The sequence below is a fragment of the Ammospiza caudacuta genome, chromosome 6, assembly GCF_027887145.1.
Source record: "Ammospiza caudacuta isolate bAmmCau1 chromosome 6, bAmmCau1.pri, whole genome shotgun sequence".
Taxonomy (NCBI): Eukaryota; Metazoa; Chordata; class Aves; order Passeriformes; family Passerellidae; genus Ammospiza; species Ammospiza caudacuta.
In genome coordinates this window covers 23,086,499-23,102,628 of record NC_080598.1, presented here as the reverse complement: position 1 = coordinate 23,102,628, position 16,130 = coordinate 23,086,499, and the positions used below count along the sequence as shown (strand labels likewise).

General features: G+C 45.0%; 1 protein-coding gene across 2 annotated transcripts in view; it reads right to left on the bottom strand.

The window, feature by feature from the left end:
* Nucleotides 1-8,595: 8,595 nt before the first annotated feature.
* Nucleotides 8,596-16,130, bottom strand: part of PRR5L (proline rich 5 like) — a 41,185-nt gene continuing 33,650 nt past the window's right edge. For both annotated transcript variants that reach the window (XM_058807276.1, XM_058807277.1), the window contains 2 exons: nt 15,112-15,232; nt 8,596-11,465 (listed from right to left, as the gene is read on the bottom strand). In XM_058807276.1, the coding sequence (XP_058663259.1) occupies nt 11,140-11,465; nt 15,112-15,232 (447 nt within the window). In that variant the 3' untranslated portion in view covers nt 8,596-11,139. The remainder of the gene's footprint in view (nt 11,466-15,111; nt 15,233-16,130) is intronic.

Below are 16,130 nucleotides of genomic sequence, written 5' to 3'. Positions count from 1 at the left end.
AAAAACCTTCTGGCATTTATAATGAGTGTTGATAGTTTTATTCATTACTAAAAGATACAGCTCATGTAATAGATAATAAAATAAATGTTCTCATAATCATCCTGTAATTTAAGATGTAACTCTCAAAAAAGCTGCACACTCTCACCTCTCTGGCCATATCTGCTTGCTTGTTTTATTTGTCATAAAAGCAACTATGGGCTGAAACTTTGTTGCAAGAGACTGAGATCAAAAACTAGAGGGAATTCCTCTGTCAGTGAGAGAAGTACAGACAGTCTTTATTGCAATCTCTGATTTATCTCAGTCTGGATCTGTTTTTAATAGCATCTGCAGGAAGGTATATTCAAAATCTTAAGATTCTTCTGAGTAACGTTATTGGTATTGCAGCAATGTGCTGTTAATGTCAAGTTAATTATGACTTTGTCTTTCATCCAGGTTGGTCCTAATAGCTTCCATCAGTAATGGATAGGAAGGCTTGCTCAGACATTGGTTATCTGTTGTGTTAATCCGTTTTTAGTGTTCCATATTTTAGGTGCACTAAAATCTTCATTTGATGAGATGCAGTAATAAAACCTTTTTTTTAAGCAGGAAAAGCTGGCATTTGCAGCTGCCCCAGGAATGGAAAGTCCATATGCAGAAGCAGAAGTGCAGCGATACAGGAACATGTTCTCACGTGTGTAAGTACAAATGTACGTGCACCTGTACATTTCTGAAAAAAAATGGCTGAACTAGAGATGGACCAGGATACTCTGACTGGATATTTTCCTGAACAAATACCAGTTCATTGCAGTAACTTCACAACAAGAGTGTGTTTTAGCTAAAATCTTTAACTAGTGCCAAACCAGTTGCTTTGCTACCTTACTCATCCCCAAAAAGCAGGAGCCCAACACTCCAGCTGTTCTGGCAAGAAAGAGAAACTCCCTGTGCCATTGCTTACTACATTGTGCTAAACTTCAGCTCTTCTGTGCTGTCACTCATTTAGGAACTATGACTTATTGAATCTGTTCCAAGACAGCATTTACAAAAGTCAACAAAACTTCCTGAATTAGCCCTGAAAAAGGTCAAGTGTGGTATTGGCATATGCAGCAGATAGAAAGCAATACAAGGGGAGGTTATTGGACCAAAAATGGTGCAGAGGGAATCTAAGGGCTGTCTGGATGAAATAAGTAAGAGGGCTGATGAATTCTGCCTATTACTCATCTGGGATTAAAAAAACCAAAAACCTCATACCACTGAAATAGGAAATTTTTATGCTAGCACAAAAACTTAACCAAAGGAAACATTCCCCTGGCACTGGTCTCACCCTCATCATTTACCACCACTGAGACTTTGCCCACTCCATCTGGAAGGGAGAGTTTCACCAGCTGGACTGAGTCAACCCTTGTGCCATCACCACCTTCACAGGACCTGACAGTCTTAGTGACCTTGAAGTACCAAATGTAAGGAGCTGTGGCCTTCAGGTCTTCTTCCTTTACTGGTTTTAAGTTATTACAATTAAATCTAACCACCTTGATAAATATAAGTCTCTGAGCACACAGGCAGATACGTGCTTAAGTTATTTTAAGTTTGTCAGGGCTCAGAATGGGTGAAGAGCTCACACTAATCTGTAGTCCTTTCCAGTTTGCAACAGCGTTAAAAAAGCCAACCCCCAGCCAGAGCTGTTCTTGTTTCTCCTGTCCTCTCTTTTTTTTCATTTCTTCTTGTCTGCACAAAAGCAGAAAGATTCTGAAATGTGGTCATATCTTGAGTCCCTCCTCACCCAGGTATTATCCCAAGTGGACCTGTTGCCACCACTTCTCAACACTTTCAAAAGACTGCAATTCTTTCTATTTAAAAAAAAAAAAAAAATGTAAAAAAAATTTACCTTGCTAGTGCATGCTGAATGCAGAGCAAATGAAGACTGAGCTACAGCATAGTGAAAATAATCTTTCTGCTCAAATGCTGGGGCCTTGCTTCCCTGACTGCTCTTCTGGTGATCATGTTCTTTGAACGTTTGCTCCACTGAAACAACCACTTGCATTTCACAGCTCTGAAAGCTGCATTTTGGCTGGGGATTTTCCTCTTCCATGGAATAGGAAACTGTGTGCAAGGAGGAGATTGTGCAATAGGAAAATAATTTCTTTATTAGCTACAGTCCCAGCCTCAACTAATGAGCCTTCTTTTCCTTTTGGTTTGTGCTCTGAGTGATCTCTAAGGCCATGCAGCCCGAGTGTTCCCAAGCTCAGTGATTTCACACTGCTGCTTTGTTGCCTCCAGGAGCTGGCTGCTCTGCCACATCAGGGGGTGGTTATTGCAGCCAGTCACCCACTGATGAAGCAGGGGAAAAGCTCTGGTCTACCCCTGGTCCTGGAGATTCCAGCTGAGAGTTTCTCACTGAGGTACCAGGTTTGACTTGACTTGGCCAGACTTGACAGGTGTTGGCTTGGGACAGAATGGATTCATAGGCCATGGCTTTTGTCCAGAGACTTATCCCACTCAGCAGTGAAGTAAACATACATAGAGCAGTGTTTTAACAGTTTGGTACTGACAGTTTTGAAAAAAAACCCTCCATCCTCTTAGCTGATTAGAAGCAGGACAGATATCTTTCTAGCCCTGTGATAAATCGTCCAAAAATGTGAGGTTTCAGTTTCTTAGTCCTCTCAGACAGAACCTGATTTCCATGAAACTCAGCTGATAATTGACACACTGGAGGGGGTGGGGGGGGAAAGGCAACAACACAAACCTTTCCTTGTCTCACCTGATGTGCAGAGTCCTGACTCCTGCTACAGATCAGTATTAGTAACTTGCTGGTTTCCCCTTCAGCAGCAGCTGCTCCTCTCTCTGCGTGCTCGCACAGCAGGTGTCAGGTGAAGGTGTGAAGTCCAGGAGTTAAATCCTACAATAGTATGCTTGAGTTAGCATCTGTATTTCCATTCTGGTATTCCTGACTTCATGGACTTGTTTCTCTCCAAGATTTAATTTTGTTTCTGTTGCTGCCTTTAATAAAGAAATAGTTTCAGCCAGGTATGACCTTGGCCTTTGCTAAGTGTTAAGGAGCGAAGGTACTGCCAGGGAAAAGTGACACATACAAGTGTTCCTAGTTTCAGTATCACACCCAGATGTGATAAACTTCACAGTGTGGAGTTTAGACTTGCCTAAGCAAGTGCCTCCAGTGTGATTCACCTTCTAGAAACAACTCCCTGAGCTTGAGTTTCTTCATGCAAAAGTCCTTTACATGGGCATGTGCCTGTACTCATCCTTCTAGTTAAAATGCAGGGACTGAATATTTTAAATTCATCTCGGTGATATGTACAGTGTGTGCTTTTGGATCTTCTGGGAATGGAAGGGATTTAGACTTTATATAGGTAGAAATAAAATTGTCCTGGAATATAATTATCCTGAAAGGTAAGTCAGTACTGCTGGGAAAAGGGAGGTCAGACCACCAAACACCCAGGACAGCAATGAACTGCCACAGTGGATTTCTTGGTTTCTTGGCTGCTTTCAAACAGCAGTGGAAACCAAGGTGCGAATGCAAAGGAGCCGTATTTTAACCTCTGCCTATTTCTGGTTCCTGTATATTCTCAGTCCAGTTGTAACAGTCTCAGATAAATAAAATTATAAAGATAACAAAGTTAATACAAAAATAAAAAATATATACATAAAGAGACATGTTTTAAATTGTTAAATGTAGTATTATATTGATGTACTGTATTAAACATATACAAATGTATACTATAAATAGATCATGTATAATACATAATGTATCTATACAAAGGTAAGAAAATTAAATTCTAACAAAAATTGCACAAGTCCAGTCCAACTGTCCTCAGGTTTTTGAGCCAGAACTGTGCATCCAACACCATCATATGTCCTTACCAGCATGAGAAAGGGTAAAAGGGTGGGTAAGCCTTTCTGCCATGGAATTGTACTTACTCATAGTTCCTTTGAGCCGCATCTCTAATCCTATGTTCAGTTTTGGACTCCTCACTGCAAAAAAGATTTTCAGGGCTTGGCTCATGAGTTCTGCTGTCCTCCTCCTCCCAAACCCACATTTTCTGCAGTAACGCCAGGTACAACCCGAGCCAGAGGCTCCACAGCACCCAGCGCACACAGCAGGGACAGAGGCAGAGCCTGGGGAAGGGAGGGCAGGCTGGGAGGGTAAGAGACAGGGATGAATTTGCTTTCCTCTAAGACTCTCAAAAGCCCATTGGAGGCTTCCCCAATAAGGACAATCCCAAACAAGCAATGTAGGAAGAGTACAGCTGCAGTGTCACTCCCTCAAAGGCCTAGTCCTGCTCCACTGGTCTCTCCACAAACCCTACAAACAGCAGTGTCTGCTTCTGAACGGACCCTCACTATTCCATAGAGAGCTGAGTCTTTGTAAGCACTGCCAAGCCAGAGGAGGAGTGGAGAGAGGCTGCTGCTGCCCTCTGAAGGCATCATCAGCTCTGTGAGTCAATCAGCTCACCACCACAGTTAATCAGGAAAACAAGAAAAGAGATGAGAGAGGTCCAGATCTTGAACAATTTCCTCTCCACACCGTAAACCCCAGGCAAAGGAGGACAGCTATGTTGATGCAGACAAACAGTGGATTAGATTAAGCATTGGATAAAGCCAAAGAAATAAGCTTTTGAAAATGAGCTTTCTTGTTTGTTTGCCTGACAAGCGTGGGTGCCTTGTTCACAGCAGCTCATACATTTCAATAAGCTAGAAGAGGCTCGTGACAAATGCTCTCAGGTCTCATTTACTGCAGCATTTACTTTGATTTCAAAGAGCAGGACTTTTTTAGCAACTACAGGACACTCTTAGACAGGAGAATAGCTAGATGGTGGCAACTGCTTTTCCCTGAAGTTGTCAAGGAAACTTTCCTGTCTCACCATTCAGGAGTCACTCTGGCAGTCACACTCCCACCACTCCAGACTGTCCCTGCTGGGAACAAAGCCCTTTCACAGTGGGTGGCTCCAGTAACCCCATGGGTGCCCCTCTTGGCTTGATGCCCACCTCGCACTCAGTCAGAGAAAAGAGTTCCTTACCAGCTCAGCTCTGGGTTTCCCACAGCTCAGGGGGTGGGAGTGTGACTGCCAGAGCAGGTCCTGGATGGTGGGACAGGGAAGGTTCCTTAACACAGTGCTGTTGAGGATGAACCACTGCATTTAACCAGGACTGTGGGTCCAGCAGGCAGCATCTCTCCAGCTGCTGCAGGGCTTCCAGGGAAGACAGGTGTTGAACATTTAAGAGCCAGAAGAGACATTCAGTGACAGGCTGAATGGAGGAGCTCAGAGGAGCTCCATCTGCACTACCAAACACAGCCATGCTCAGCACGTAATCACCATCCACTGCTGTCTTCTGAAAAAAGCAACAGGATGGGGGAAAATCACAAGAAATCCTCTGCATTCACTCAAACTTCTAATGGACAGTGGTTCTGAATCTCTGAGATTCAAAGTTCCAAATGCACATCAGAACTCTCCTCCCATTCCCACAAAAAAAATTAGAAGAGAGTTTTTTGTAGATGTGGTGCATACACCACCTAAGAAGTGCTTTTCACACATACTGTCAGTTCTCTCCTGCAGAACAGCTTCTCCCACCCTCTCATCTCTTATATCCAACCACACAGCAAATACACAATCCATCAGCCTGAGATGTGCCTGAAGAAAGACAGGTTTAGCACTTGTCATAGTGAAGCCATGAGACAGATACACGGGGGACAAGAGGGAACAAGTTTCTACTCTAACAGCCATTGATATGTTAGTCAATAAGCCTTTCATGTGAATAGGATTAAAAATCCCCAGTGAAAAAGAGGGCTGGCTTACCAGTGATGGGTGTAAATCAGTTTCAGAGGCCTGCAGGGCAGCTGATTTGTGGCACAGTCTGTGGTTTCTTACTGACATTTAATATAAATAAATTCTGTCACTTTCTAGGTAGTCCTATTGCAGTACTGACTTGAAGACTGGGTGTCTTGTAACTGGTCTGTCTTTGAGAAGCCCAAGCAATTCTAACAGAACTCACTCTTTCAGGTTTAAAAAAAAAAAGTTTTTAAAAAAGTTAAAAAACACCCCCAACAAACAAAAACAACTCAACAACCACAGAAGAGTCCTGTGTGTGAGCCAATGCAGCTGTCTTCATAAATTTCAAGGTCAGAAAGACTGATTCTCTGAGTCCAATCTATTTTCCAATGTAACAGAGGTTGTTAACTGCACAGTCTATAATAATTATGCCACAAGAATTATCAACTAGCTCTTGGCATAAGTGGGAATTAGCTTTGAAGCCAAATGAGAGACACTTCAAACAGCAACTCCCTGAATACTCTTGCAATTCACAGCTACTGAAAATCTGCTCTGTGCTATGGCAGGAGTTCAGGGTAGGTAGGACCCTTCAAGCCATTATCTTTTGGTTTAAGGAGTTTGCTTTCCTTTTCCTCATTGCAAAGTCTGCTGATCAAACTACAATCAAGCCTCTACCTTCTGTTATACCAATTATTCAGGTGAAAATTAATCTAACCAGCTATTTCCTTTACCTGCATATACCTCTTCTTTACTGCTCTCTCCCATAGAGGTGAGTCTCCTACACACCAGCCCATATTTGTGGCCCCAAAAGGGTGCTGGCCATGCACAGCAAGCAACTGTTGATAAGTAATGACAATTTTCAGTTCACTTCTGCACTGGAGTTGTCACTTCTTTTCATCACTTGGTTTGGAGAAATGCACCAAACTACTCAAACATCTGAGCTACCACTCCTTGTGGACTTAGGACAGCTTTCAGAAGACCTGAAGAAGGGCTTGGGGCAGGATTCCATCCCTGGAAGGATGAACTTACACATAGGAGAGATGTAAACTGGCACAACAATGATACAGCACTTGCTCTCCCAGGTGGGAATAACTAACAAGGGTACTCCAGGTAATTTCAGATGCAAGTAATGAATAAAAGGCACCCAATTCTCAGGTGGCAAATGGCACTTATTTTACAGCATGCCATTTTGTGCTCCACATTGATGAGAATGAGCTGTACCTTTGCTGGAAAGTTGCTTTAAAAGCTGCTACTTCTGTTTTAAAGCTTTTGTTTATGTAGCTGAATGCTTGGTGCCCTTACCTGGAGCTGTTGGGATAGCAAGGGGAAGAGAAAGACCTCTCCAAACGTGTGGGCAAGCAAGAATATCCCACTTAACCTATTTTTGTCCTGCCAGATCCACTTTCCATATCTGAAATATGAATAGGATGACTAATTACCTCCTCTTTGCTCAGGGAAATACCAAATACCCTGCCCTTCACACTTTTAATTAACAGGAATATTTGCAGTGACTTTCCTACAGAGAATGTTGACTGTGGGCTGAATTTCCAGCCCAGTACCCCTGGGAAACTCCCTGGGCACTGTGGGGAATCTGTGCCAGGGTGGGTCTTGTTTTCTCACCTGCTTTCCTGAGTGGGAAGTGGTGCTGGCTCTGCGCAGACCTGTCCCAAGCAGGGAAGGGGCAGCCAGGGAAGCCAGCCAGCCTGGCCTCTTTCAGGAGCTCAGACACCCATTTGCTGGCTTTGTCTAACACACAACCTTCCTTCAGGGTGAGGGAGCTGCACTCTGCCAGGCCCAGGAGTCCTGCTCTGCCATGGGGAAGGAGCCAGGCTGGGAAGGAACAGGGAATCCAGTTAGGAAGGTTTTCTACTCTGAGACTACAGCAAAATTAAGGAGTTTGCATAACTAAGCACACCATAAATACCACAATTTGTCTCTCACTAGACCTGCAGCTTCTCCTCTGGAGGACACAGGTTGCCTCTAAGAGCCAAATATTTTCCATCTGCTGACTCAGTGGCAAGTGCCAAAAGGCCTTCCAGGTGAACCTGGACCTAAAAAGAAAAGGCAACCCAAACCCTGCAGTGTTCACCCTGCTCCCATCAGTGCCAGCAAGATATACTGCAAGTTCTCTGATTGATAAAAGATTAAAAAATAAACCAAGTTGCTGTCCATATGGCTAGGACCAGAAGCAGCTCTGCTTCCTGGCAATAAAAACATGTGCTTGGCTATGGGGAATATCAGGAAAAAGGCCAGTGGTACTAAGAATAGACCCATCAATACATTTATGACAGAATTGCATGGACACAGAATAAATCACTTACCTTAAGAAGGAAACAGAGTAAAAAGGGAAGATTCAGTATGATGAGAAGTGGCTCGGTCTAGGTCATTATTGAAGTAGAAGGTAACAGACTCCAGGAGGTGGTGAGAGAAATTCCTTCTTTCTGTTCTGACAGCTCCTCCAGGAGGTTTTCTCAGGTTGGTGACCACAAGGGTAGGAAAGACCCACCCTGTGGCCCTGTCACAGCCATGTGACATGGTCAGCAACCACAGTGCAACCCAAATCAGAACCCTGTATCACAATGCAAGTGTTTCTCATGCTGCAGCTCTGGCATGGGGACAGGGTCTTTGCTTACAGAGGACTGGAAGCTTCCTCAGCACTGCTCAGCACTGCCCCTCAGAGCTGCTCCCAGGGCCCTTCCAGGCCAGCCTCACCATGGCACAGCTTTCCAGCCACCTTCAGGTTCACCCAGCCTGGAAAAGAAGAGCACTTGCAGAGGCTTGTGCAACCCCACGTGGCTGTAAATGTGGTGGTCATGACCATACACTCAGTGTGGTTTACAGAACAGGTTGTGTTTACTTCAGTTCACAAAGTAAAGCCACCAGCTTTAATTCTCCATAAAAACAAAACAATGGGGCAAGTGCATGATTCAGAGGGCTTGGTGCAAATTTTTGCAAAGTAACAGATACAAAACCAAAATAATTAAATCATACATACATGTAAAACAAAAGAAATTCAAGTTAAAACCAGGACTAATTCCTATTAGCCCTAGAGATGATCCAAGAATATGTCAGGAAATAAATACATTGTTCTAGTTTTCACCATAAAAGAGGGTGCTGCTCTCTGATCAAAATGGTTTGGGTATTTACAGAAGGCAACTAGGCCACAGGAGAAACAGAAAGAAGAAAAGCATTCATGAGAGTGAACTGAAATGCTGCAGGGTGACCACTTCCCCACACACCTCGGTGTGACTAAGAGAAGACTCAGTCACAGCAAGGGCTGAAGAAATTAACTGTGAGCAGGACACCATCATCTGCCCCACGCTGGAGGGACTGTGCCAAGGGAGACCTGCATGGTGTGGCTGCCACCACAGAGATTCTGCAGCTCCACCACAATCCATGGCTGCCCTGGGGCACATGGCAGTAAGTTGGCCTGGTCAGGCCAATTTATGAACAAGAAAGAAATTTATCCTACAATCCACCTGAAGGGAATGCTGCTTAAAGGCACATCTCGCTGGCCTCTGCTGGATGTGGGTGCTCTGAGGAAGAGGAGGCAGCCAGCACCACTGAACTTCTTCTCCTGGCATGGAAAGCACAGCTGCTGATCCATCCAATCACTGGGCCTTTCCCCAAAGGCCAAGAGCTCTGGTGACAGGAGGAAAAGGAGGCTCTTCCAAGTACCTCTCTCAACATTGCAAAGCACAGCAGACAAAGCAACACTCTCATTTACCAAGGCAGCCTGGCTTGTGCTCATAGCTGGTGTTTCTGATGCTTTACTGCCATATAATAACCAACTCTCCTTTTGCTGCATGTGCTACTAATGCCAAATCCTGTCAGGTCAGAGCTGTGCTCCAGTGCAGCCAGTGGGGCAGAAGATGTTTAATGCCTAACAGAAGCATGGAAAATTCTGCAGTTAATGTCATAGCATGCAAAAAAACATCCCAGAGGCTCATCCTAACCTTCTGTTTCCTTGTCAAGACACACTTATTTACCAAGTACCACTTGGAGTAGATTCAAGTGGTAGTTGTGTTGTGTCCATATTTTCAATGGGGTTTGACATTTAAGGCAGCACTGCAGTTCACCTCTAAGCCTATAATAACACTTGCAAATCTGCTTAGCAAGACACCAGCAGAGCATCCCAGGGACAGCTGAAACAGATTGGCTCTGTCCCCACAGAAGCAGCACTGGGGTACCAAGTGATGCTACAAAGCAGACACTGCAGGCTGCAGTGCCTGACACAGACACCTGCAAACTGGACCCACTCCTAATCTTCACAACAAAAACAAAACCAAAGACTGCAAAGAGCCCTCACTTTATCTTAAAAGCAATACTGCACTGAGTCAGATACCACTGGAGGTCAGGAGCACTTCATGAATGCACTGAGCCAGGACTCCTTTCCACACCCACTGATTATCCTCAGTCTCATGAAATCCACAAGTGCTAAAAGTACCAGGGTAGGCTCAGGATGAAATACTGATCATCACCTCCTGATCTGCAGTCACGATGGCCCAGTGCTGAGAAGCACCTTTACATATCCTACCCATTTGATTTTCTCCTTCATCATAGCCCTATCACCACCGAAATTTTGAGAGCAAATTGATTCCAAATGCCAGGATGTTCAGTATATTTTGCACCCAATTTACACACCCCAGCCATCCTTTGCACCCAATTTACACCAGAAGCCCCAGGATATGACTGGAACCAAATAAACTACATATGAAGTACTCAGCTCAGATTCCACATATACTTGGTTCTCTTCAGGCCTGGGGAAAAAAGCAAGTCTGATCAATTCTGATTTGGACTTTTCATCCATGCCCATGGGAAGCAAAATGAAGGATCTTCTCTCACAAGCCCCCTCAGCAGATCTTTCTGCAGGATGCAAATGGCTTCAACCCTGAGTTCATCTTTAAAAGAGAAATTAAGTGCTCAGCCTTCACGACGAAGCACCAGAAGCAAAGAGAACACTGAGCACAGAGGCCTCCGCTGCAGGGACAAAGAACAAAGAAGAAGCACAATTGGGAAAGAGGGAGAAAAGCAGAAAGAACTCAATTTGTATCATACCAAACAAAAACAAGGAAAGGTGTCACCAAGAAGTTAATACTAATAGAGAGAGAAACCTTACAGAAGGCAGACTGTGCTGTTCAACAGCAAAACCTTTGCAGCCCTCAGTGGTCACTTGGGAGCAGCCTGGTATCTCCACCAGCAATGATCCCAGGCTGGCAAAAGAACCTATCTAGATACCATTCTCAGCCATATGAACCCTCGGGCCCATTTCAATTACATGAGCACCATTCCCATTTTTCTCCTCTTTCCCCAGCAGGGATGACACACCCCTTAGTCCAGCTCGGTGCACACAGTTCTCCGCCCCTCAGGCAGCCTCCTCCTAGCAGACAGAGGTGCAGTTGAGCTCGGCAGGGTCCTGCCTGCCGGCTGCGGGCGCCTCGGGGCCGTCGGCGATGCTGGGCTCGCTGGAGCACTGCCGGGGCCCGAAGCAGCTGGGCTGCAGCAGCAGGCACTTGTCAGGAGTGTCCTGCTCCTCCACCACCATCCCCGTGTGCATCATGGAGGCCATGGCCAGCAGCTGGAGGTCCGAGTGAGCGTTGGCCACCGTGTGCCGACGGATGCTCCCACACTTCTCCAGGTAGGCCTCGCCCTCCTGCTCCGTCAGCGGGGTCAGGGCCTTAGGGCAGGATCTGGAGTACCTTCTCTCTGGAAGGGAAAGAGGCAGCAGGAATGGTCAACAGCACACAAACAGAGAGCTGCCCACACTGCTGGGCTGCTCTCGGGAACAGAGAGAATTCAGCGTGCAGCTACAGAGTGCCCACTTCATTACCACTGGCAAGCAGTCAGAAGCTCACTAGTTCATACTGCTAGGTGCTGGGAAAGGAAATTTGCCTCTGCCCAGAGAGGAGAGACCTCCCATCCTGCTGCAGGGGCTGCTGCCTGCAAGAGAGGTGAGCCAAAATGTCACCAGTGCAGCCAAGGGACTCTCCTGAGCATCCTCAGAGTCTTCTCTTTTATCAAGGGGTGAAAACCAAGTAGGTAGTGAACCTCACATGGAGGGTCACTAAAATAAGTGACATTAAAGTGGCACAAGTCTCCAAAAAAACATTCAGTGTGGATTTGAATTGCCATGCCTGTCTCTGAAGAATTTCTCTCAGGACGTGCCATTAGCTGTTGTCAGTGTGAAATTCCTGATGCATACATTACACTGTCTCTACATCTGCCTAGGAACAGGCTATTCTGTTGGCATTATCCCACCATATTTTTTAAAGATCATGCCAGAAAAAGGACATTTCATCCACTTTGCATCACATCTGTTTTGGAGGCTGGACACAGAAAACACCTAAGAGTGCACAGGAACAGTCCACAGCAGCCTGGGAAGAGGGGCACAAGGGAAAGGCAGGATTTGTGCTGAGGAGGAGAGGCAGTGGCACAGAATGCCTGGGTGTGGGCTGTACAGTCTGCTCAGCAAAATGTCAAGGAGGAAAATTGCCAGGTCTAAAGCACAGCCCCAAGGTGCAGTCCCCAGTGCAGTACCATGAAGCACATGTCAATTCTGACACTGAAAGCCTGAAGGAAGGCAGGGGTCAGAGTTTTGCCCTGGCTCACTGTAATCCCACCCCAGCAGGTTGAATCAGACACTGTTACTGTTCCCTGCTGGCTTCCACCTCCTGCAATGTTCCAGGTGGTTTTGGACACCTCCTGTGGGTCTATCCCTGCAGCAGCTGATGGAGCCATTCCCTATGTGTCCCTCTGTTTCTCACAAACTTCACTCAAGTGCAGGGTCTCATTTCATAGTCAGAAGCCTTTAAACCATATAAAAGGCTTCCAACCAAGACTGCAGAAGGATAAGAGTAACAAAACGCAAAGCAAAGCACTCATCACTGAAGGTTATCCGAGTTTTGGAAGCTTGTATCAGGAAGAAAAGCAAAAAACAAACTATTTGTTGCAGGGAGGAACAGGCGAGCAGCCTTCACCCTGTTACTGCCAGGAATACATCAATTCAAAATGGTTCATTCACACTTATGAGTATACAAAAATCACTTCTGAGGCTGGTTACAGCAAATACATTCTTAGGTTTCATCTGCAGCCCAAGCCACAGCAAGCTGTAGTGTTAAAGGGCATTAGGATATTACTCTTTTGAGAAAAAAATTAGGTGAAATTAGTCTAAACTCTAAAAGTAAAGCAATGCATTTATTGCTTTACTTTTCCCCCTTTACCTTCTTGGCCACAAAAGAAAGTCTCTTAAGGGAGTTGCTCTGCATAGCTTAACTAGAAACTTTATTTTTATTTTGGTGCCTTATGACCAGGAATATAAACTGGGAGGAGTTTTTCTGGGACTTTTTTGCAACCAACCTCAGATCAGCAGTGATGTGTGGCTGTTTTATCTTCTCTCCTATCCCCAATACAAACCCTGTTTCTTGGCCAGCTGGATCCCTTTGGCATACTGCATCCTTACCATGCAGATTATGGCTAATTCACACAGGCAAAGCAAAAGGCAAAAAGCTAACAGACCAGATGGAAATGCTGCCATCTACAATTCCCCTCTGTGAGGGGTCCTGTCCCTTTCACACCTCTCTGCTTTAAATCAGTTTAAGAGACAGCAGCCTTGCAGGCTGAAGCCTTATGTAGAGTCCCAGCTGGGAGCAGACACCTTCAGTCACATTTCCCAACACTCATTTACCCTGAAGCTCCAGTCCAGAGGGCAGTCTGGCCTCCAGAGCAGCTGTGTACAATGCAAGCACACCCAAAGCCCAACAGCCCCTCCCAAAAGCTACTGTGGGGAACCTACTGGGGTTCACCATCATTACAGGCTGCCCCGCGAGAGAAGAAACTGGTTCTGAGAAAGCAAAATGATGACTGAAAGAGGGAGAGGGAAGAGAAAGAAGTCTGATTACAAATGAAAAATAAGGAAGAGAAGCCCCCTCCATAGCAGCACTGTGAAAGTACCAAGATTATTTGTAGAAAAGTTCAGTTTTGCAGTCCCTGTCTTGTACTGCAAAAAGAAATTCCTTCTTTCCTCATGATCACCAAAGGGTGGAGCAAGAGTAAAAGGCCACCTTGGAAATATACACAAATAAATGACAGCTAAAAATCAAAGTAAGTTCAATTATTTTAAGGCATATAATCTTTACAAGGCCAGCTTGTGTAGGTTTTCTTTTTTTTTTTTTTTTTTTTTTTTTTTTATTAATGGCACAAATGCTTGGTTCAGCTGGCAGAAATCCAGAATGGCTAGAAACTTCAGCACAGGTCAGGCAGCTGCCTTTCAAACAATCCCAGCATCATGCACTTGTCCATAAACAGCAAAGCAATCAAATCTGTCAAAGTCCAACTTTTACAGGGGATTTTGGTCTGATTGAGCCCTAGGATCAGATCTGCTAATCCATGCTGAACTGTACAACCATGCTCACTTGCACAGAAGATATCTGATTGCCCAGCAACCACAAGAATAAAAATCTTGAGCCACAGTTTTCCTAAAGCAATGCCATGGGTTTATTACAGGCACAGATTGTCTGAGTTCCAATTAAGTTCTCCTACCACAAGACCATCTCTGCCCATATGCTGCTAAGTGTACTACAAGGCACCTTGTGGGTCTCCAGCTTGCTACCATTTTGCATCAAATCAAAGGCTAAAGGTAGTAGAAATAGAGGGAGACTAGAGCTTTCTTCACTTGTTCTATTTAAATTTCTTGACCATCAAATCAGTAACACTATGCCCATTAGCTGGCCAAGCTCTTCTGACTGGCCCCACGTGTGAGCAGAGCTCCTGCATCATGTGAAGAAGGTTCCCAGAATGATCATGCTCTTCCTTAAGCGAGGTGCCCATTCTCTCACCTGGATATGTTTATCCACACTTTAAACACAGAATTTTAATTTGGGGTTTTTTGTAAACAGAATCCTCAGATGGAAGGAAGACTTTATGCAAAATCCCTGTCATCCCTCAGAATTGATATGCAACAGTTCAGCTGTTTGCAAAAGCTGATTGATTCAGCAGTTGAAGCAGGCTAGCAAGCAAGCAGCAAAGGACCAGGTCTCTCACTGTGGTGAAAGCAGTACACCAAGCATGGACAAAGGGGTTTTAGAATCCAGTCCATGTCCAGAGAGAGGGGAGACATTGTGGGGGTCTGGGTGCAGTGATAGGGCACTAATAGCTCATTAGGTCATGGACAAGAAAAAGTCTGTCACACAAACTTGTATCCAGAAACATTAATCAGGGCCTTTTCAAGGGTGTTTTAGCCTTTGTTTTCTGTCTCTCATGGAGTCATGCACTGTTTCCTTTTCCAGCACCAATGCCTCCCATTACCCAACCTGTGCACCCCAATAATAGCTCCAGTACAATGTGCATGTCTTACCAAGCAAGCTACCAGAGGAGCTGTGATCCTCACACAGACCTAAGAATGGTGATACCACCTGCTTGACCAGTTCTTCCAGCTGCAGATAGCCCTCAGTGGGACCAGTAGGCTCATGGACACTCTGAAAATCAAACACAAAAGGTCAAATTACCTTTAAAAGATTTTGGAATAAAGTCTGGGGTCTGTCAATTCTCTGTGTGCTGGAATATCCCAACTGTGTCAGTGAAGCTTTTGGAGCTGATGGAGGTTTGGGTGCCTTTCAGGTCAATCTCCTTGTTGAAGTTACAGCCACGCCCTATGGCCATTGAGCAGACAGATCTTTTTCTGAGCAAGTGACAGGAAGGTACAAAATGTGCTCACACTGAGGATATGCACAGTGCACTGCAGCAGTGACATCATGCCAGGGTGGTTCTACCAGAAAACACCTCTTTGTAGAAAAGCCTTAACACACCCTGGACAAAGCACTGCTCTTTCCCTAGGCAGGACTGCAGGCAAAGCACCCTTTGTGGTTCAGCTTACAGCTGTGAAGATGGTAGATAACACCAACCAATTTAACAGCAATTTCAGAAACCTTTCACACTTAACTTCATGCAAAGCCTCAATAAGCTTTTTTCCTCAAATGTGTTGCTTTGAGATTCTCTTTGCTCTCAAGAGTCTTGTATTAAAAACATTCATGGAAACTGAGGTAGCACTTTAGTATCACCTGCTGTTCCAGTCTGGGTCACTGGAGCATCAGAACAGTGAGAGTTCATACAGAACTACCAGCTTAGCCACTTTGCAATTTTGGTTGTGCCTCATAAAGTTTAATTCTCAGACACCCATTATGTTGGAGAAGAAATAAAAGTCACCAGGGTGTGTGGTATGTTGGAGGGAAGGGATGCCATCCAGAGAGACTTTGAAATGCTCAAGATATGGGCCTGTGCAAACCTCCTGATAATCAACAAGGTCAAATGAAAGGTCCAGCACATGGCTCACAGGAAGGCTGGATGGAGCTCTGAACAGCCTGGTCTAGCGGAAGA